This window comes from Panthera pardus, unplaced genomic scaffold (assembly GCF_024362965.1).
Source record: "Panthera pardus isolate Hobbes unplaced genomic scaffold, ASM2436296v1 HiC_scaffold_25, whole genome shotgun sequence".
Classification (NCBI taxonomy): Eukaryota; Metazoa; Chordata; class Mammalia; order Carnivora; family Felidae; genus Panthera; species Panthera pardus.
This window is the reverse complement of record NW_026526821.1, coordinates 23,151,177-23,172,861: the sequence shown is the minus strand read 5'-3', so window position 1 is coordinate 23,172,861 and position 21,685 is coordinate 23,151,177. Positions and strand designations below refer to the sequence as shown.

Below are 21,685 nucleotides of genomic sequence, written 5' to 3'. Positions count from 1 at the left end.
AAAAATGAAGTTCTCTTTTCTATCCCACCCTGTGGAACTCCCACTTTTTCCTTTATCCATTTCTCAATTATTAACCTGTCTTAACATTTTGGTCAGTATCCTTTCAGATCTTTCACTACATGTATATAAACAAAAAGAGGTATTGTTGAGGTTATTGTTGTTGTTGTTTTTTTTTAATATAAAAATGGGACCATGCCATTCTTTCTCTTTTCCTCTCCTTGCAGTTTGCTTTTTCTAACAGAATAGCTGGGCAATAGGTCCCTGATTCTCTGAAATCTCATTTCCTGCTCCAAGGGGAAAAGGGTAAGAGTAGCCTTGCCTCAGAGATAATTTCTTTAAGTCCTTTGCTTTTTGGGTGAGTCCTAGTAAGATGAAATGACTGCCCCGTTTGTGGCAGACCTGGGGCCTGTGCTCAGTTCTCCTGACTTTTACATCATCAGGGCTATGTGTTTTTGTAATAGTGCCCTCCTATCTTATCCTTGAGATCCATTCTGTCAACATCCCTGTGGAGAGAGTGGTGTAGGAATTATTGAGGCTTGGGGCATGAAGAGCCTTGCTCAGAGTCCGTGCTGGAAGGGCCTGGAGCCCAGGGCTCTTTTGGTTGAGTTCAGTTTATCCACCGTTTATTGAGAGGCTACTGTGTGCCAGGTGCTCCCGTTGGAGAGACAGCCTGGCCGAGGGCCTGCCTGGAGGGGGTCACTGACTAGCCTTTGTGCTCTTGGCAGAGCGGGGTTCCCTGGAGAGACTCTTCATTGCCCTGAAGAAGGGCCCCCTTCCAGAACTGGGCCAAGAGACAGGAGGAGTCCCTGAGGAGCTATATGGTCGCTAGAGTGGGAGGGGGTCTGTGACCTCAGCTGCGGCCAGTAACCCCTGACTTCTGCTCTCTTCCCATCCCCACTTCCTCTGTCTCTTCCTGCCTCCCTCCTTCCTTCTCTCTGTGGCTCTTTGTCCATTTGTCTCCATCTGTCTTTCTCTGCATGTGGTTCCTGTCCCCCTCTCTCTATTCTGTCACACCATCGCTGCCCCTTTCCCCTGTCATGTGCTCTCCTTCATGCAAATGCAGGTGTGCTGGTCACCATGACAACAGAGACAGGCCCGGATTCTGAGGTGAAGAAGGCTCAGGAGGAGACCCCACAGCAGCCTGAGGCAGCCGCTGCGGCGACCACCCCTGTGACCCCTGCAGGCCACGGCCACCCCGAGGCCAACTCCAATGAGAAGCACCCGCCCCAGCAGGACACTCGGCCTGCTGAACAGGTGTGTGCCTGAGAGCATGGGTATCCCTCTTCCTGCCCAACAGGAATCCAGAGCCAGTTCTTAGTGGGGAGGGAAGAAGGAAACTGAGATTTATTACTGACCCGCTACGTTCCAAGCACTGTGCTAGGGGCATCGTGTTCACTTTTATATTTAATTCTCCCAAACCTACAGAGAGTGTATATATATATATATATATATATATATATATATATATATATACACACACATATACATATACATATACATATACATACACACACATACATATATATATTCACATATATATATATATATATACACACACACAGATATATATATATACACACACATACATATACATATATATACATACATATATATATACACACATACATATATACACACACACATATAATACATATATTTTAATTAAGTTAGCACTACACCCAACATGGGGCTTGAACTCATGACTCTGAGATCAAGAGTCATATGCTCTACCGATTGAGCCAGCCAGACACCCCTAAGAGAATAATATTAATTGCCATATTTTACACTTGGGGAAATGGTGGTTCAGCAGATGATGTGAGTTACTCAAGGTCATGTAGCTGGGTGACGGGTGGACGTAAAACCTAGATCTGATTTCCAAAACTTGTGTTCTTTCAACCTTATTTTCCTATTCTCTGAATCTGTCCATTCTAGCCTGGCAAGCCCAGTATAACCCCAGAGCAAAATCCATTACCCTGAAGGGACAGGGGACCTACTGAATCACCTAGCTGTCGAATTCACACCCCCCTTCATTCACAACAGGCCAAGAGGGTAGGAACTTGGCCAAGGTCATTGAGGGCATTGGTGGCAGTTAGGCCTGGCTGGCAGGCCCTTCCCTCCATTAGGTCAGTCCACAAGCTCTCAGCCTCATGCTAGACCAGTGACAGTCTGATAAGGAGGAGGCCAGATGGTTGCTCTGATAACTCACATGCTATTTTAGGGAGATAGGGCAGCCCTGGTCACCGGCTTTGGTTCTGTGGGATGCCTCCCTCCACCCGAAGAAGTGGACCCTTTCCATGAGCCTACTCTGTTGCATATAGTAGCTCTGGCTCTCCTCCTGCGTATACCTGCCATAGCTACTGGCCACCCTGGGGGTCTTGGAGGGCAGTGGCTCTCATTTTGGGGGCCATCTTAGCCCCAGCTGCTGCATTGTTATTGTGTCTCTTTTGGATGAAAGGCTGTGGTCTCAAGCTCACTGACCAGACTTTTCCCCTGGTTGGACCTACAGAGCCTAGACATGGAGGAGAAGGGCTATGGGGAGGCTGATGGCCTGTCAGAGAGGACCACGCCCAGCAGAGCCCAGAAATCACCCCAGAAGATTGCCAAGAAGTACAAGAGTGCCATCTGCCGAGTCACCCTGCTTGATGCCTCTGAGTACGAGTGTGAGGTGGAGGTAGGGAGCACACACCACATGCCCTACCCCAGCCGACTGGCCCCAGAGCCAGGGCGAGCTTCTGTGTGCCCTCAGCCTGGGCCAAGCCACAGAGCATCCATTCTTCATGGAGTCCTGGACCGACTGCAGCATCCTGGAGAGATGACCTGGCCAGCCCTCCTTTGTACAGATGGTGGCACCGAGGCCCAGAGAGGACCGTTACAATTGCAAATAGAATTAGACGAGGCACAGGGCTGGCGCCAGAAAACAGCTCTGTGGGTGGCGGGGAGGGGCTGTACTTTGGCAAGGAGTCCCCATCCAAGGGCCAGTAGGCCTGTGGACTGGGCTCTTCAGTCTCACCTAGCAGACACTGGTGTTTCAACTAGAGTCATTTTTATGTTTTTATTGGGTGGAGGGAGGGGTCTTCCTTTGTGAATGCCCTTCTCCAGGGCACCAGGACAGACTGGTCACTTGAAGGTTCCGTGGTATAGGTGTCCCCCAGACATGGAGAGGCTGCCCATAGAAGGACTTCCTCACCTAGGCCATGTAGAAACTGTGTGGCATGATCCTGTCCCACAGTGGGTGGGTGGGGCAGACACCTCCTGTCTGGGATCAGCCTTCCTGGCCCCACATTTGTCATCTCCCTTTCCTGTATAGGCTAGGACTCCCATCCTAATTCTGAGCTCTCACTCATCCCCTTAGAGGGTCCACCCCAGTCTGGGCACCATTCCTTGCTCTCTCCATGTGTATGAAAGAGTCCAGAGAGTGGCCTTACTGCTGAGAGTTACAGGAACCACCTCCCTTTCTGTCCAGTGCCCCCGGTCTTAAGGGACATGGCTTATTTCTGGGCCCTGGTAGACTGGGTCCCTCTTCTCTGCAGGGTTGTTTTGTATTTATTTGTTTGTTTGTTTAATGTTTATTTCTTCTATAGAAGGATTACAAGGTGAACATCTTGCCTATTCCTGGGCAAAAGAAAGGGATATATTCCGCCTGTTCTCTCCTACCCACACTGGCCCAAGATGCAGTTTCAGCTTGTCCCAGGAGGGCATGGAGGGTTTGGCTGAGGCCAGGTCCATTCTATCTGAAGGACTCTTCCAGACTCAGGAATCCCTTAGCTTCCCCAAACTACTCTCCAGAGTTAGGCCCAGTCCCAGTCCCCTGGTGACCTAGCCAGACAGTTCAGGGACCTCACCCTCTCTCTGGAGTCCCCTCCCTCTTTGAATAGTGACTGATTCATGTTCTCCCAGCCTGTAATCCTTTTATTGGTGCTCATCCGTGGGTTTGGAGTACCCAGCCAGGTTCTGGGCTTTGTCCTGCTGAATCCTCAGGCCCGGCGACAGTGGTTCAGCGAGGTACTGAGCCTGGCTGTGTGGGAGTGCGGGAGAAGGTGGCTCTAATCTTGCTGCTCCCAGCTGAGGCTGCTGTAGGCCCCAGGAGCCCCTATAAAAACCTTACTTGCTGCCTGGGTAGAGGGTGGCATTCCAGGCTGGGCTGCCCTGGATGTCACTCAGACTTAGTGTAAGGGGAGGGTCAGGGAAGGAGAGTCACACTGTGACCCTGAGTCCTAGACCCTTCCCTTCTCCCCTGCCTGTGTCCCTTGTATTTCAGGTGGTTTTTCTCTTCCTCTTACAACCACAGCTTGGACTTTTGGCTTTTCTGTTCCTTGGGTCAAAGTTAGCCTCCTTCTCTTAATCTCAGAGGAAGAGGAATCAGTCACCCCCACCCCCACTCCCCAAAGCCAGCCTAAGGTCTAGGAGAAACCCAGCAGGGCTTGGAAGAAGGCAGTTGGTGAGCTGGGCATTAGTGTCACAGGATCCAGTAGGACTCGGGGAGCAGAGTCAAATGGGTGGTGGGAGTGCTGAGATCGTCTTCAGATGCCGGAAGGCTCTTGGGGTTTCTATGCCTGCCCTGGTGGGACCCCCCCTTGAGGTGTGTCCTGGCCTCGTGGCGACTCTGCTCTCTTCTTCAGAAACATGGCCGGGGCCAGGTGCTGTTTGACCTGGTCTGTGAGCACCTCAACCTCCTGGAGAAGGACTACTTTGGCCTGACCTTCTGTGATGCTGATAGCCAGAAGGTACCTGTGCTGGCAAGCAGGGTGCTATGCGGGGGTGGGGGTGGGGACCTCTTCTTTTAGGCCCCCATAGTCCTGCCTGCATCCCACTCCTTCCATCAGTCCTTAGCTTCTCATTAAGTGCCTTCCGTTTGCATGCACCCAAGGTTCAGCCAGCCCTTTCTGCCTCAGTTCTCTGTCTCTACCCCTCCCACCAAGTCCTTTCTTGGGGACCTGCAAGTGACCCCCCAGATGCATACCTGGAGAGCCATGGCCTGGCTTCCTGGGGGACCTGAGACACTTACCCCAGCACCTCTTCCCCACCTTGGGAGGCTCCTATCTGAGTTTTCTTCCTTTCCACCTGTCCCACTGCAGCTGCAGGGACCTGCCCACCCTGCTGCCTCAGAGCAACGCCAGCCATGGATCCAGGGTCCCAAGCCCGGTGGTGAATGGAGATCTCGTTCCCTCACTTTCCAGCTCCAAAGGGCCCAGACTGCTCAGTCCGGGAAGGGTGTTCCCCACCAGGGTGCTAACAGGCTATTTCGGGATGTCTCTCTTTCCTAGCCCTGTCTGGCCCTCTCCCCCATCTTCTCTCTAAAGAACCCTATCTTCTCTTTCAGAACTGGCTGGACCCCTCCAAGGAAATCAAAAAGCAGATTCGGAGTGAGTGGCTTATCATGGTTGGGGATGTTGTGGAAGGGCGGGTGGGGTCTCCAGGCAGCAGGGACTCCAGCTGTGCTGCTCTCTCCTACTTGGGGAAAAGGATCCGGAACCATGAGTTCATTTGTGCTGCACAGCACATCTTGGGAAGGCCCGGCATTGCCTTATAAATGAAAACCCGAGGCAGGCACAAGAGAAATGACCATCTAGAGTTGCACAGCAGGTTAGCAGAGGAATCATAGATGCATTCAGGGTGATAGGCCTAGAAGGGACCTGCAGAATCATCTAGGATAAGGGGACACACTGATGGCCTGAAAACAGCTTCCCTCCTGTCCAAGGCTGGTGTAAACTTCTATGATTGGTGACCCTTGACTCAGCTCAGAATCCTCAATCCTCATCCACACAACACTGCAGACCACGGCCAACTGATGGGAGTTAACATGTTAGGGAAAAGCTAGGCCTGCCCTGGTCTGGGCCATCTTCTGTATTTAATGATAGATGACTGAGGCCCAGAGAGAGGCAGTTGCTTACCTAAGGTCGCAGAGTGAACTATTGGCCAATCCAGGTCTTTAGCCCTGGCCTCCCAACACCATCCTGCTCTCTTTTCAAGGCCTGGGGCGAAGAGACAACCTGTCCTTTCTGGCTCAGAGAGGAAGGGCATATTGGGAGGGGTGGAGCAACCTTATAATGGCAGAAGGGAGGAAGTAGGTGCTCAGCCAGGGGGCACGCAGTAGGTGGAGACCTGGAGCCTAGAAGCAGAGATGCCTCCACTGGGAGCTCCTCCCCCTTGGCTGTGCTTGGACTCCCTGGTCCCCGGGGCTGGAAAGCAGAGCCTGTTGCCATGACAGCAGGCAGCTGGGCCCAGGGATGCCAGCTGACTCTCCGGGAGGGGCTGGAGGGATTCTTCCTGTAAGCTCCTGTCAGTTGAAGACAAAGAGGCAGGCACACAGACGAAGCATGCTCCTCTGGGGCTGACAGGGTTCTAGGCCTGGGCTTCGGGCTGTCCCTAGGAGTCCCAACCCAGCTGGGAGGCCTGCCTCTCATGCCTGCAAGAATTGGAACACGTACATGCAGCCAAGTGTGCAGTGTTTGAGGAGGACCGGGAGCTTGGAAAGGAGAGGCAGAAGACAGAATCGTTGGAGCTCAGCATCTTTCCCCAGAGCAGGGAGTCAGTCGGTCCCCTGTCTCTGCAGCCCCGGCCAGCACGGCCCAGGCCTCGTGAATGGCTGCTACTTGTGACCATCTCAGGTCATGGAGGAGCAGTTCTGCCTCCTTCAGTAGAGCCAGAGTCTCCATCCCTACCCCTGGGACTTCTACCCATTCATCTTTGTTCTGCCTTCTGGGGCCCTCATAGAACAATTTTTTTTTAAGATTTTTAAGTAATCCCTACACCCAATGTGGGATTTGAACCCACAAACCTGAGATCGAGAGTCTCATGTTCCACTGACCGAGCCAGTGAGGTGCCCCACCATTTTCTTGCTCAGCCCCTCAGCCTCCTGAAGGCAGCACCGTGGGTCCTTGTGTCTTGGGCTTCAGAGCTGGGTATATTTCCTCCTAAAATCTCTCTGGGTACCTCTCTGGGCTTCTGTCTCTCCTTGGCAAGTGGATTAGGGTTCATGCCTCACAAGGCGAGGTGTCGGTTACATGTGGACAGCACCTAGCACATAGTAGGTGCTTCCCTGAGGTAGTTTGGTGTGATGGTTGAAAGACAGACACTGGAAGCCAGACTGACTGGATTTGAATCCTGACTTCAACACTACTTCTTGTGTTATTCAGTTGTTCTGTGCCTCAGTCTCCTCACCTGTAAAGCGGGGATAATGATAGGACTTATCTTTAGGGTTGTTGTGCAGGGTAAATGAGCTATCATGTGTACAACACCTGGAATGGTGCCTGCACCTAGAAGCATCTAGTACATATTATCTGTCGTTATTACTATTATTACTACTACTGCTACTACTATTATTCCTGAGACGGGGATTGTTCTCCTTGAGGCCGCTTTAGCTGTGGGTTCCAGGGTCAGGTGACTAGAGCTTACATCCCAGTTCTGTACCACTGACTAGCTCAGTGACCCTAGGAGAGTGACTTACTCTCTTAGAATCTTCATCTATAAAAACAAAAGTTTAGGGCGCCTGGGTGGCTCAGTCGGTTAAGCGTCCGACTTTGGTTCAGGTCACGATCTCACGGTTCATGGGTTAGAGCCCTGCATCAGGCTCTGTGCTGACAGCTCAGAGCCTGGAGCCTGGCTCAGATTCTGTATCTCTCTCTTTCTGCCCTTCCCCCCGTCCCCCTTTCTGCCCCTCCTCCCTCCCCCTCCATTTGTCTCTTTCTTTCAAAAATAAATAAAACATTAAAAAATTTAAAAAAAAATTTACCTCAGGATCATTATGAAGCTCGAACTCCTATATGTGCATGGACAAGCAAGCAAAGTGACCGGCACTTAGTAAGCGCTGGAGACATTACAGCTTTTTGGGGAAGATGGTGAGGATCACAGGGACAAGGATGGTGGTAATGGCATGGCCTCCAGTCCTTTGTGACCATGGTCCTACCTTGGATGGGCCTTGCTTTCTCACATTGTCCCAGGAGTGAGCTGCCCATTGTTCTAGATAGTAGCCTTCCTCCAAGGCCTCCTCTCTCTTAAGTGGTCATCCCTTTTCCTGGCTTCGGGAGCTTGTTTCCAGCTAAAACCTCAGCCTTTATTTCTCTCTCTGCCTATTTGTGTACCACTGATTGGTTGTATCTCAGTGTGGAGTTTAACATTTATCCCGTGAAAAGCCCTTTGCTACTTTCTGCTCGTTATGCTTGCCTTTTAGGTCTTGCTAACGACCCCGTTCTGCCATCTGATGTGGAGCCAACCTGGCACAGGGCAGTCTTATGAAGGGGGTTCCTAGGAACAGTAATCTGGCAGGATGCCCTATGAGAAATGGACACAGCAGGTCAAATAAGTTTGGGAAACCCCTAAATGCATGTCCTCTTGAGGGGTGCAATTGACAACAGCAGAGTGAGGGCTCTGAGAAGTCCACAGTGAGGGAACCCATTTGATATGATTTGTTTTATTCCCATTAACATCCAATGGTATAGACTTTGATGTGGAGGAGGGAGCATGGGCTCTGGAGCTAGGAGGATTGGGTCTGAGCCCTAGCATTGCTGTTTCTTAGCTGAGTGACCTTGGGCTGGCCACTTTACTGACTGGGCCTCAGTGTCCTCATTTGCAAAATGGAGATAATCATAAGACTTTCTCATAGGAGTTGCTGCAAGGTTTCCTGAAGTGATGTTTGTGATTCCCAGTAGGATTGACATGCACCACTGCTCTTCTTTCTTTCTACCTTCCTTCCCATTGCTGTTTCACGAGTCTTTCAACCTGAGCTTCAGTCTCCTCATCTTTCAAGTGGGAATAATATTCCAGTCTTCCTGATTAGATTGTCCTGAAGTTATAGATATGAGAAAATTTTGAGAAATTGCCCATAGTATGATGCATCTGGGGCACCCACTGGGGTGATGGGGCCTCTCTGATTGTTCCCCTATCTTCTCCTCTTAGGCAGCCCCTGGAGTTTTGCCTTCACGGTCAAGTTCTACCCCCCTGATCCTGCCCAGCTGACAGAAGACATCACAAGGTGAGGGCAGCAGAGAGGGGGTGGGTGTGCTGGCCATGTGATTAGGAACAAAGGCACCCGGCCCTGGTAGACATGGGGCAGTGATGATGTGGCACTTGAAAACTGAGATGCCTGTAGCAAGTCCAGGCAGACAGCATCAACAAAAGAAGCTGACTCAGTGCAAGAAAAAGTGATGCAAACACAGTAGGCAGTGGTAGCGCACCCTCAGCTTTAGAGAGGGAAGCATCCCAAGCAGCATTGGGACCCATTTCACTGATTGAAATTGAAATTCAAGAGGGCACACACCATCTAAAACAATTGCTGTTAGCCCCAGAAATCAGTGCCATGTGGGAACTGTTGAAGTGAAGCTAGAGATTTGAGAGTGAAAATCCACAAATTTCAAATGTTAGCAGCTAATTCAAACTTCTAAAAATCATGATAGAGTCCATCTCTGGATGGGACAAGCCAAACACATCTGAAGGCTGATGTTCTGGGTGGACCATCATTTTTGACTTTGGAGATAAGGCAGGAGTAGAGCACAGGTGCCTTTGCCCATAGGGATTTGGTCCCATGTGCTGCCCTGTGCACATGTCAGGCATGTAAGGGTCAAATGAGACATGATCCCCCTGCCCCATGGAGGCAAGCCTGGGCTGCTGGAGTGAACATGGATTGTATGTACAATCTCATTGTGCCTCAGGGCCAGTAGATCACGTGGCTTAAAGATTAGAAGTGGGGTACAAAGCATTTTTCAGAATGAGAACTTCTATGGGGGTTCATCCCACCTCTGGAATCAGAACAGGTAGAGACCCTTCTCTTTATCTAAGCCCTTTCCAAAGAGGAACTCATGATATCTCACTTCATGATATCCTGGGGTTGTGTTATCCATGTGCTGGGCCCCATACTCCCAACAATAATAAGATGATGGCTTGGAGTTATTCTTAGAGCAGAGGAGGGGCTACTAAGCCAGCCTCTCTCTCCCATTGGGTCTCTTCTTAATATTGGCTGCCTGTTTGCCAAGTAATGGGCCACAGGCACAATACCAACTGTGGCCTTGGGAGATAATACAGATGTCCCTGGGATAGATCAGACCTGAAGTCTTGGCCTCATTAGCCCTGCTCTAAGCCCTGAGGTCATCTTGGGACCAAGATTCAGCAACAAGGTCTCAATTCCATTTCCAAGAGGGCTGAGGGTTGTACACCAGCTTAGTCCCCATTCCTCTGGTCTTACCCGCTAATATCTCTCCTCTTCGTGCCAGACCCCGGGCATTGGGCTTCTAGGGACACCAGGAGAGAAACTAGCCCTGCTTGGCATGGAAGACCTCAGGGAATGGGATAGTAGTAGCAGCTGGTTTAGTAAAAAATATTCCGGCTCAAAATAAACTGGTCAGAATGACAAAATGAAATGAAATATTGGTCAGAGTGGCAGTGATTTTCTAATTTTTAGACTTGAACAAAAATGCCTTTAGGCCCACACTTGGTGCCCGTGATGTTTGAGCTACTACTGATTCTGAGCCGATGCCTTGGCCCTGAGTGCACACTGAGGCCGCACATACTTTGTGTCAGAGCTTCAGTTCAGACTGCAAAATAATGTCATGGAGCAGTAAAAATTATACGAGTAAAAGCCACTTAAAAGGAAAAGCAATAGATGATTGCAAACAATGGTGAAACATGGCAAAATGGGCAAGGAGGCATCACTGCCTGAGAATGAACTGAAACATTTTTTTAATGCAATAACTGAAAAAGCAATAAAAAAATTGTTTAAAATGGATCTAAAAACTGTAAAATCATCCAAGTGTGCATAAAGTTATAAAAAACCATAGCCTTATGGTTGGAAATGTTTCTTTTAAAACAATTTGTTTTTAGACAATTCACTTACAGCTGGAGGCAAAATAAAAAGTTTTGAGAAAACATTGGCAAACAGGTTTGTCCTGGCTGTGGAATGCGATGCAGAAGTTAAAATGAATGAGGTCAGGTCGTTTGTGCTGATCTGGGAAGGGCCCTGGGCACGTAGTTGGGTTTGAAAAAGCAAGCTGTAGAATTAGATGTATCATTTGATACCATGTACATGTTAAAAAGACCCATGAATCAAAACACATGGATTTCTGTATGTCCACGGAGGAAGAAAATCTAGAGCACCACACAGATAATAGGGGTGATCTCTGGGGGAGGGGATTAGGGCTGAGAATAGACATCAAGAAGAGATTTAGAATTATCTTGAAAGTGTACATCTGCAGGGGCACCTGGGTGGCTCAGTCGGTTAAGCATCTGACTCTTGGTTTCGGCTCAGGTCATGATCTCACGGTTTGTGAGATCACACCCCGTGTTGGGCTCAGTGCTGGCAGCATGGAGCCTGCTTAAGATTCTCTCTCTCCTGGATCTCTGCCCCTCCCCCCACTTGCACATACACGTGCATTCTCTCCCCTCTCTCAAAATAAATTTAAAAAAAACATTGACAAAACAACAAGAAAGTTTACATCTGTTCCACAATAAGAATATATTAATTGCAGGATTAAAAATAGGTAAAATTTAAAAAATGGTCAACCAGCAGAGTATTTAGCTTCAAAATAAGTTAGAAATTTAATGTTCCCACAGTAGGGAAAAGTCCCTCAAAGTTAGAAATTAACAAAATATTTAAAGGCACGCAAAATGGTACAAAACCATCCTTTTAGGACACACCCAAAGTATCAGCGCCTGAAATGCCAGTGTCTAGGAGCATCCCTTTTCTGTTGAACCGAGTGTTGATCATTTTGGTTCTGATGGGCAGGTGGGCCTCTGTGCTGAGGGTGTCTAGGGAGGGGGTGGGCCCCATGCCCATGGCCACTCTCCCCTATCTCCAGATACTACCTGTGCCTGCAGCTGCGGGCGGACATCATCACGGGCCGGCTGCCCTGCTCCTTCGTCACACATGCCCTGCTGGGCTCCTACGCTGTGCAGGCTGAGCTGGGTGACTATGATGCTGAGGAGCACGTAGGCAACTATGTCAGTGAGCTCCGTTTTGCCCCCAACCAGACCCGGGAGCTGGAGGAGAGGATCATGGAGCTGCACAAGACATACAGGTGAGGGGTCTCCCCTGGCTCCTCAGCCGTTAGCTAGGGCCCCAGATGCTGCGCTGTAAGTACCCCGCCTGGCTCTGCCCCTGACTCGAGGTGTATCCGAGAGCAAATCATCTCATCCCACTGGGACTTTATCAAATGGGAATGGTAGGAACTAGCAGTGTGACCATAAATGACCTCTTGGGACCTCAAGTTCATAAGCTTTTCTTGTGGGTATGATAATTCCCTGTCTGTGGCCTCGGAGGATCAGTCTCTTTATCTTCCAGCTGGAGATAAGCAAAACTTTCCTGTGTCCTGATGTCTCAGTCTTGGTGTAAAGTTCAAAAGTTTGCACTCCGAAGCTGGACTGCCTGGGTTCATGTTCTCGCTGTGCCACTTTCTAGCCAGGGGATCTGGACAGGTCACTTCACTTCCCTATGCTTTAGTTTCCTCATCTGTTCAGTTTGAGTGCTAATAGAAGCTGCCTTGTGGTGTTGTTGGGGGACTAAATGGCACACATTACAGACATGCCACATACTTAACTGTTGCTCTCTGTGATTTTAGGGGTTGAATAGTTGTGCAATGGAAAGCACCTTGTTCTAGGAGTTAGATGATGGTGAACTAGATGGGTCATTGTGCAGTTGGCTGTTTAACTTAGCAGCCCCATCTTTCACTTGCACATGTATGGATTTAGATTATCTGTGTGTCTCAACTGTTGGTATTTGGGGCAGGAGAATTCATTGTGCAGGATGTTTGGCATCCCTGGGCTACAGGCATCAAATGCCCATAACACCTTCTTAGTCATCTAACAACCAAATGCCCCCTCCCCCATTTCCAAATGCTGCTGTGAGGTTGGTACCACCCCTGGGGGGAATCACCTAGAACTAAATGGCCTCTAGGGTCCTTTAAGCTGGAAGTGCTTTGAGCTCCAAGTCCAGGGTTGTTATGGGAACCTAATTTGATAAATTATGTGAAGCGCATTATAAGCCATGAAGTGCTGTGTATGTGTGTGTGTGTGGGGAGGGGGGCGGGGTATGGTGATATTACCTTATTGCTAAGGAGGATGGGAGGAATCAGGTGAATTGTCTCCAGGGGGCTGCATCTGGAGAGGAGGCCTAGGACCGGATGTGGAGGGAATGTGTACAGGGGGAGGAAAGGCCATTGGAGTGTGATGGAGTGCTAGGTCCAGAGTGGCAAGTGCGTCTCTCAGAGACTTGCACACCAACTCTGGGTAGTAGTGGCTGCTACTGTATTATGTTCAGCAGGATACTGAAACCGCATTGGTTAGCGGTGTCTGCCTGGGCTCAGGAATAGGGAGCGACGGACGGCCTGCCTGCCCCCACCGTCTGTCATTCCTGTCATAGGTAACAAGATGTGTTAGGGATTTGTGAAAGTCCTAATGATTCAGAGAAAGAAGCTCAAATATAGGCTGGAGAAATGCTAATAGCCACCCCTTCAGCTTTTACAGCTCTTTTGACTTAAAGCACCTGGACATCTAGTGTCCAGGCATCTCACACAGCAGTTCACTGAGGTAGACAGAGCAGAGGAAACTGAGGCCCAGGGGATAGGAGACAGATGTAAGTGAAGGATTCAGAAGGAGCACAGACTCTGGAGCCACATTGTCTGGACTCAGATCCTGACTTTGCTGCTTAATAGTTTGTGTGGCCTGAGGCGAGTTATTTGAGTTCTCTGTGCTGGGTTCTCTATAAAGTGGGAATAATGGTAAGACATACCTTACAGAATTGTTACGAGGGTTCAGTGAGTTCATACACGTGAAGCGTTTGGAACATTAACCAGCATGTAGTGCTCAATAAATGTTAGCCGTGACTAAATAGAAAATGTAGTTTCCTGGCAGCCAAAGCAAAGAAGGAACTTGATGGATTACATAACTTTCTTTTCCGAAAGGAGAACGTGCACCTGCTTCTCAGGGGAGATGAAGTGGTTGCTGATACAAAGTTCAGAGAGAAATATCTTATGGGGGTGATAATTTAGGAGCCCCTGGGTGATTATAATGAACAATGTCTTCCACAATGGCTCTTCAGTCAAGGAGAAGCAGAATTTATGGCTCACATTTAACTCAGTGGCAGATTAAAGCAGAAATCCCGACTCCTACCTCATCCCTTGAATACTTCCCAGAGGAGACAAGACTAGACCTGAGCTTTGGCAACAGGAAGGGATTGGGTGGCTGAAGCCGGGGCTGGGGGTGCACCATCTTGCACTGAGAGCAGAGGGGAGGGACTGGGCGAGGCCTAGTCATATGCGCACTCCAGCACATTTGTTTTCCTAGAATCACAGGTTCTGATCACAGCCACCTTCAGCCAGCAGGACTTAGGCCTGGGCCTTTTCCATGGCTGTCTGTGATCATGTTCTTTCTCTTAGGGGCATGACTCCAGGAGAAGCAGAAATCCACTTCTTAGAGAACGCCAAGAAGCTTTCCATGTATGGAGTAGACCTGCACCATGCCAAGGTACTGCTGGGTCCCAGGGTCCGCCTAGCATCTGGGGTGTGTGTGTGTGTGTGTTGGTGTCCCTGGTGCTTCCAGAGGGCTTGGTGTGCCAGACCCTGTGTTCCCTCCAGCCTGAATCCTTTTATATTCTTATTTCTCATTCCTCAAAGTTCCATAATCCTTTCTCATATTATATTTACTTATGAACCTGTTTGTACCACGTAGAGCTTGGCCTGGTACCACATATGTATCACTCCATGTTTTCTGGTGAATGAATGATTAAGTAAGTGACAGAGAGAATGATCAAAAAAGCAACTGGGTGTATAAATGACAGAATGAATGAATGAATGGAGTGAATAACTGTGTGGGGTGGGTCAGGGGCTCCAGCATGTAGGCTCTAACCCTGATCCCGGAGTCTCTTAGAAGCAGAGCTCAGGAAGGGGTTTCAGGCCGGATGGCAGGTGTGGACTCCAGGCCTGCCATTTGATGGTGTCTACTCACGCAGGACTCCGAGGGCATTGACATCATGTTGGGAGTCTGTGCCAATGGCCTGCTTATCTACCGGGACCGGCTGAGAATCAACCGCTTCGCCTGGCCCAAGATTCTCAAGATCTCCTATAAGAGGAGTAACTTCTATATCAAGATCCGGCCTGGGGAGGTGAGCCTGCCTTGGGAACCCCTTCTTCTCACTGGAATTGGCTAGAATGGAGAGAAGACCCTGACATCTGAGCCTGGGTTTTTCCTACTTAGTATACATGGGTCCTGAGTAAGGAAAGAACACTCTTCTTCTGGGATTCTCTACATAGACTTCATACCTTGGGTGGCTCAGTCAGTAGAGCATCCGACTCTTGATCTCAGGGTCGAGAGTTCAAGTCCCATATTGGGCATGAAGCCTACTTTAAACAAAAGACTTCATGCCTTATGTATGTGCCTACATGCAAACATCATTTACACACAGACATAACACACAAACACGGGAGCACACATAAAGATAACCACATATATTCAAGTTACACAGATCAATGAGTACCTGGCCATCCATATCCATGTATTTGCTTATATGAAATATTCAAGTATGTACACATACCAAAATACGTTACCACACACACACACACACATACACACACAAACGTGTATATGTTCAACCTCTATACCTCACCCATCAAAAAAGTCCATTTGTTTCTACCTCTCGAATAAATGCAAACCCATCTGCTTCTGTCTTTCTCCACTGTACCAGTCACCAACAGCCACCATCTCTCACCTACATTTCTACAAGGTACTTCTCACTGGTCCCCCTGCCTCCATTGTGCCTTCAGGCCATTTTTCTCATAACTGCCAAAAAGAGCTCAAAAGTCCCTTTCATCAGGTCATGTCTGATGCAATGAGATTACTACTACCCCCCTCCCTCCCCGCTCACTCTCCCACCTTAAATCTTTCAAGAGCTCTCTGGCTCATGGGCTACTTTCTGAACTCCAGGTGTGGCCACTTACCTCTCCCATGTATCTCTGTCTCATGTGCACTGTGCTCCAGCCCCTTTGGCCTTACCTGACATCCTAGAATGAGCCAAGATCTTTCCTGCCTCCAGCCTTTTGTTTTTGATGTTCTCTCTACCTGAAATTCTCTCTCACATAGTGGGTTCCTTTCCCATCCTTCAGATGTCTGCTCAAAGATCGCTTGTTTAGAGGGCATTCCCAGATCACCCTTTCTAGGACAGATCCTGATCCCCACACCTGCCCAGGTATTCTGTCACATCACACATCTCTGTTCATTCCCTCATCAGCGTCTAAAGTGGTTTTGTTTACTAATTTGTTATCAGAGCATCCCCCTTCCTTGTCCCCAAGAATCTTCTGCCTTGGTCACCATGCTGTCTCTGTTGCTTAGGACTTGTCACAGAGTAAGGGTTCAGTCCACTTTATTGAGTAAATGAATGAACAGGCTAGAGTTGCACACGCCTGAGAAGAGGTTCAGAAAGGACGGACCAGCAGCACGAGAGCCCAGGCCTTGCTTCTAACCCACTCTCTTTGGTTTCGTAGTACGAGCAGTTTGAGAGCACAATTGGCTTTAAACTCCCAAACCACCGGTCAGCCAAGAGGCTGTGGAAGGTCTGCATCGAGCACCACACATTCTTCCGGTGAGCCTGACCCTGGGGTCGTATGCTCTGTGAGTGGGGGGGAAGCAGGAGAAGGAACTAGGAGGGACTCTGTGAAAGCCCCTTTACCCAAGTCTCTCCCGTTATGGACCACCTTGACTTGTAGCTTGTGGGACAGTGGGATGAAAGGCCAGCTGTGGTCTAGCCTTGGGCCTGACAGCATAGGTCCGATCCCCCTCCTCACCTCCTCACTCCACTGCAGGCTGGTGTCACCTGAGCCCCCACCCAAGGGCTTCCTGGTGATGGGCTCCAAGTTCCGGTATAGTGGGAGGACCCAGGCACAGACCCGCCAGGCCAGCGCCCTCATTGATCGGCCCGCGCCCTTCTTTGAGCGTTCCTCCAGCAAACGGTACACCATGTCCCGCAGCCTTGATGGAGGTATGCCCCAAATGGGAGATGGGAGAGGGGTGGCATTTAGTGGGAAGTGGGGGCACACTGGCTTTTGCAGAATGAACAGTGACAGTGGTGGACACCTCACACATTGATTTGCAGCAGGCCTGGTGGCCCGAGACCCCGCTGCATGCACCTGGGCAGCTCCTGGTGGTTTCGCCTAGGCTACAGCATCACTCTCACTGGAATATGATGTTGTCACTCTCTGGACTTCCCGCAACTTCCCGGAGTCGTGGCCTTTTGGGGATGCAGGTTCAGCCATATGGTTTTCTGGCCCCCCACCCATGATGCTTAGTGATTCACAGACTGTCAGCCGAGGAGAATGGTATATTGTGACTGCAATGTGCAATGTGACTGGTGATGCCTTACCTGATGGGAGGCTGAGGGGTTGGTTGTTCTCGGTCATTCTTTTGGTTCCAGTGAACTGATCGACATCTAACCACATGGTGCTCTCCACTGCCCTATTCCTGTTGGGCTGACAGGTGCCCTTAATATCAGTGAGAATTGGCCCTACATTGTCCTGTATCCAGCCGACCAGGGCTTCTCAAAACATGGCCCACAGACCACCTGCAAGAGAATCACCTGTAAGCTGGTTAAACATGAAGATTCCTGGGCCTTGGCCAAGGACTCTCCCCAGGATATGCACACTGAAGTTTGTAGGAGAGGTTCAGAGGCCACATGGGCATTGGGGAGATTCAGTTAGGCAGATCTGAGTTCAAATCTCAGCCTTCATACTCACCAGCTGCTCTGCAGGCCAGGAAGTGGTCATAAATATCCATACATGAATGGCTGGAAGGTCTAGAGCAACTTAACTGCCCTGTGCCTATTTCATCTTCTTCAAAATAAGTAATACATACTTAGTTGTGTTATAGAGAGAACTAAATATGGTCATGCCTCTACATCCCCTCAAAAAGTTCCTGGCACATAGAAGGACCTAATAATTTATACCCAATAATGGTTTATTGTTTGTTGTAGCAATAATAAATTATTATTGCTTTTAGGTTTGCAGAGGATAGGTTAAGGTAAGGGGTGGGGACTTGCCTGGGGAACAGTGGTTATTCCCAGGACACACTGGGGTAGTTAGTTCTGCTCTAGGCAAGCCAGTTCTGCTCAACAAATATTTTGCAAGTGTTAGAATAAGTATGACCCTTTCCTTGGAGGAGCCCATAGAACACTAGGTTTGTAGGCATATAATGTGATTCAAGCCATGGGAGAAGTATATACAGAATACAGAGCACAAAACAGAATATAGGAGAGAGGGATTAATTCTGTCTAGGAGGGGCAGAAAGGGCTTTGCAGGGAGGGTGACAACTGGGCAGGGTTTTGAAGGATACCTAGGAGTTTTCCAGGTGATCAGGAGAGTCTGATACTTTTCCTGCAGTATGAAGTGAGACCTTTCCCAGGACTCCCTGACCATGTTCAGAGGACATGAAGTTTTTCAAAGGTCCATTTGAGGCTGAGGAAGCTCCTCCTTCTCCTTGAGTGGGAGGAAAGCTAAGGGTTGAGAGCTAACATTTATGCAAAGGGAAAGTACAGTCCCTTTATTTTCCCCTGCAGCTTCCTACATGAAGCCCAGATTGTGCAGGGCAGCAAAGATTGGTCTAGAGCTGGTGAGGCTCATCCTCTCCTACATCCCTCTGGAGGTCCAGAAGGCTGAACTCTAAACCAGGAGACCTAGGTCTTTGTCCTGATTCACTGAAAGGTCACCAGTGGGAACTTTCCCCTCTCGGAGTCTCAATTTATCTTTTGTAAAATGAGGAAAGTGATTCCCATTCTAGCCATCAACACAGAGGATTGTGCAGATCAGATGAGATGGTGTGCATAAAAGGGCACTTTGCGAAGTGAGTATATATGAATAGAAAGAATAATTATTCTCTTTAATTTAGGCCAGCCCCAAGGATAATCCGTGCCATGGTCATTTCAATTCAGTGTTTTCCAGGCATTGTTTCCCACCAAGACATAATCCATGGGCATAGTCTGGATTATGTCCAGTGCCTAGTGTAAAGCCTCTAATTCCATCCCTTTCTTTCCTATTCAGAAAAGTACTTTGGAATGCCAGTGAGTAAGAAAGATGTTATTGCAGGGATCCCTCTGAACTTTCCCTAATTTATAAAGAGGCTACATTATTTGCAAATCTCAGGACTTTAGCTTTCAGTAGTAAAAGCTAGTCTCACAATATCTATGTATTGCCAAATAATGGTCGAGTATTCTGTCACAACCGCCACAACAAAAACATCAACATCTGTGGTCCAACATTGGTTGAATTGGCTCACTCTGTGCCAGTCTGTCTTCTAAGTATTTACACACATTAGTTTATTCATTCCTCCCCTCAGCTGTCTGAAATAAGTATTGTTTATAGATGAGGAAACTGAGGCCCAGAGAGGTTGTATAACTTACCCAAGGTCACACAGCCAAGAAGAGATGGATTTGAGAATTAAACCTGGGCTCTAGTGCCATAGAAGTCAGGAGGGGGTCTGGGGCTGGGAGGCAGCTCTGCTTCGTACCATCCTCATGACTGGACAAGGCTACCTCCCTGTACTTATTATCCCTGACCTGTTGGAGATGTGGATGTCTGTGCTCCACTCCAACCATGGTTGGACGGTTGGCAGGGCTGGCTCCCTGTCCGTCCCCCTGGGAGAGGTCTCACAAGGCCACCTGGCCATCTCTGCCCATTTTAGCGGAGTTCTCCCGCCCAGCCTCGGTTAGTGAGAACCATGACGCAGGACCCGATGGTGACAAGCAAGAGGAGGATGGCGAGTCTGGGGGTAGGCGGTCAGAGGCCGAGGAGGGAGAGGTCAGGACTCCCACCAAGATCAAGGAACTAAAGGTAGGAGCCTGACTTTCTCATACCCTCTGACCTGGGGATCAGGAGGCTGATTCTGGGTCTAGCCTCGGTCTTGGCCTTGAGGTATTTCCAGCTGTGGCCGAGCACCCTCATTTTGGGATGCACCATGGACAGGGCCTTGCCCACTACCTTGACATCCCCTGGTGTTGGGTGGTAGGCACGCTGCCCCCTTCCCCTCCTTTTGTCCTGCTTCCCCACAGGGGCACTCTGTCCCCTAGAGGACTTCACCCTCCCCTTGCCCACTCCTAATTTGCCCCTTTGACTCTGATTTGGGTTTGCATGGCCCCTTCCTCCCCAGAGCATGATGGGGTGTCCCTGTAGGCCTTCACAAGGATGAGGTTCAATTATGTCCCCTCCTGCTGCCCCATGCATTTCCCACACACTTGTGCACACACTCCTGCAGGCACGCATGGCCTCCGGTGGGCATGCATTCACTCACAGTTTTTTACCCCTCTCACAGTAGGGTCATGCACCGAGACATGCAAGAAGCATGCACACGGGCATGTGCACACATGGGTATAGCGTATTTCCGTCATGCAGTTGTAGCTTGGAGCACAGGCCCCTGAACATACATGCTGACGGCAAGAAGCATGAATGCCCAGAGCCCTCATGTCCTGTTTACTGAGTGTGACTGCCTGCTTTGTCCCCAGTCCTCCCACCCCCTTCTTCATCTCCCCGGGCCAGCACCCTGCCTCACACCCCACACCTTTGGCTACCTCGCTGCCCCTTGGGTGGCCCACCAGCTTCCCTGGCCCCTGCTCCTCAGGAAAGAACCCTCTGGGCTACCTGCTGCACCAGACCTGGCCAGGGGCCATTGCGGTGCCTCTAATCCATTTGCTTTACTGACCCTGCCGGTTCCTTCTCCTTCTCCCGCCTCTCGCTAGCCGGAGCAGGAAACCACGCCAAGACACAAGCAGGAGGTACTGCATGGGACCTGTCACTACTCACCCAGCCATTCGTATCCCCAGCTCATTTGTCACCATCCCATAGTCCACCCCAGGCTTATGTCCTGGTACCATCGCAGCTTCAGCTTTGCCTCTGTTCCTCGGCCATACTCCTCCCCCCACTACAGCTCCTCCCTCCTCCTGCCCCCTCTCCCTCCCCAACCACCCTTCCTTCTCTCCCTCCACAATCCAGCTCCTTGCTCAGACTACCCCCTAACCAACTGCTTCCCCCCTCCCTCCTTCTACCTAGCCTCACACTCTGCCTCTTCCTACCACCCCATGCTTGCTTCTCAACTGCTGATCATCCGGCCTGTGTCCGCCAGCTCTTCCAGTCCATTCCATGCTTTCGTTGGTCTCATCTCCCCCACCCGAACCCTTCCTTAGACTCATCTCCATACCACTGTTTGGTCATGCCTCCACCTCCTCTGTGTCCTCCCCCCAAGCTTCTTTTTGTATCTGTTGACAACCAGATGTGGGAATGTGGGTGGGGTGGGGAGGGAGGAGCCTCAGGATGCTTCTGGCCTTCTCACACTCCAGCTTCCCTCCCTCTGGGTGGAGCTTGCTGCTCCAGCTCTGTGGAGAGCCTCTTCTTTTCTCTTCTCTCTCCTCTTCCTTCTCCCTTCCGTTGCTTCTTTGGACTTACTCCTCTGTGTTAAGGACTTCACCTTTCCTTTCACACAGTCCCCAACTCTTCATCTGAAACTGTACTACTCTAGAAGCCAGTCTGTTGTAGGCCCTGAGGGAGAGGACAGGGGCTGGGGTGTAAGAGCCTGGCTTTGGTGTCCCACAAACTGGGTTTCAGCCTGACTCTCTGAGGGTCATGGGTAAGCCGCTGGAGGCCCCAGTCCCCCATCTGCACAGCAAGACATGTGGACTAGGTTTCCCCAAAGCCCTTAACCCTAATCAAGGATCGCAGGGTTCCACTGCTCC

The 21,685-nt window shown here is 49.9% G+C and overlaps 1 protein-coding gene across 15 annotated transcripts in view; it reads left to right on the top strand.

The window, feature by feature from the left end:
• The first annotated feature begins 1,063 nt into the window (after window positions 1-1,063).
• The window catches only part of EPB41L1 (erythrocyte membrane protein band 4.1 like 1), a 55,587-nt gene continuing 34,965 nt past the window's right edge, over window positions 1,064-21,685 (top strand). For 12 of the 15 annotated variants that reach the window (XM_053890292.1, XM_053890289.1, XM_053890288.1 and 9 more), the window contains exons 1-12: window positions 1,064-1,254; window positions 2,507-2,671; window positions 4,620-4,724; window positions 5,321-5,363; window positions 8,896-8,971; window positions 11,787-12,005; window positions 14,361-14,448; window positions 14,933-15,085; window positions 16,461-16,558; window positions 16,779-16,954; window positions 19,645-19,793; window positions 20,696-20,731. In XM_053890292.1, the coding sequence (XP_053746267.1) occupies window positions 1,078-1,254; window positions 2,507-2,671; window positions 4,620-4,724; window positions 5,321-5,363; window positions 8,896-8,971; window positions 11,787-12,005; window positions 14,361-14,448; window positions 14,933-15,085; window positions 16,461-16,558; window positions 16,779-16,954; window positions 19,645-19,793; window positions 20,696-20,731 (1,485 nt within the window). In that variant the 5' untranslated portion in view covers window positions 1,064-1,077. The remainder of the gene's footprint in view (window positions 1,255-2,506; window positions 2,672-4,619; window positions 4,725-5,320; window positions 5,364-8,895; window positions 8,972-11,786; window positions 12,006-14,360; window positions 14,449-14,932; window positions 15,086-16,460; window positions 16,559-16,778; window positions 16,955-19,644; window positions 19,794-20,695; window positions 20,732-21,685) is intronic. The other 3 variants (XM_053890293.1, XM_053890291.1, XM_053890290.1) reach the window with 1 other exon arrangement.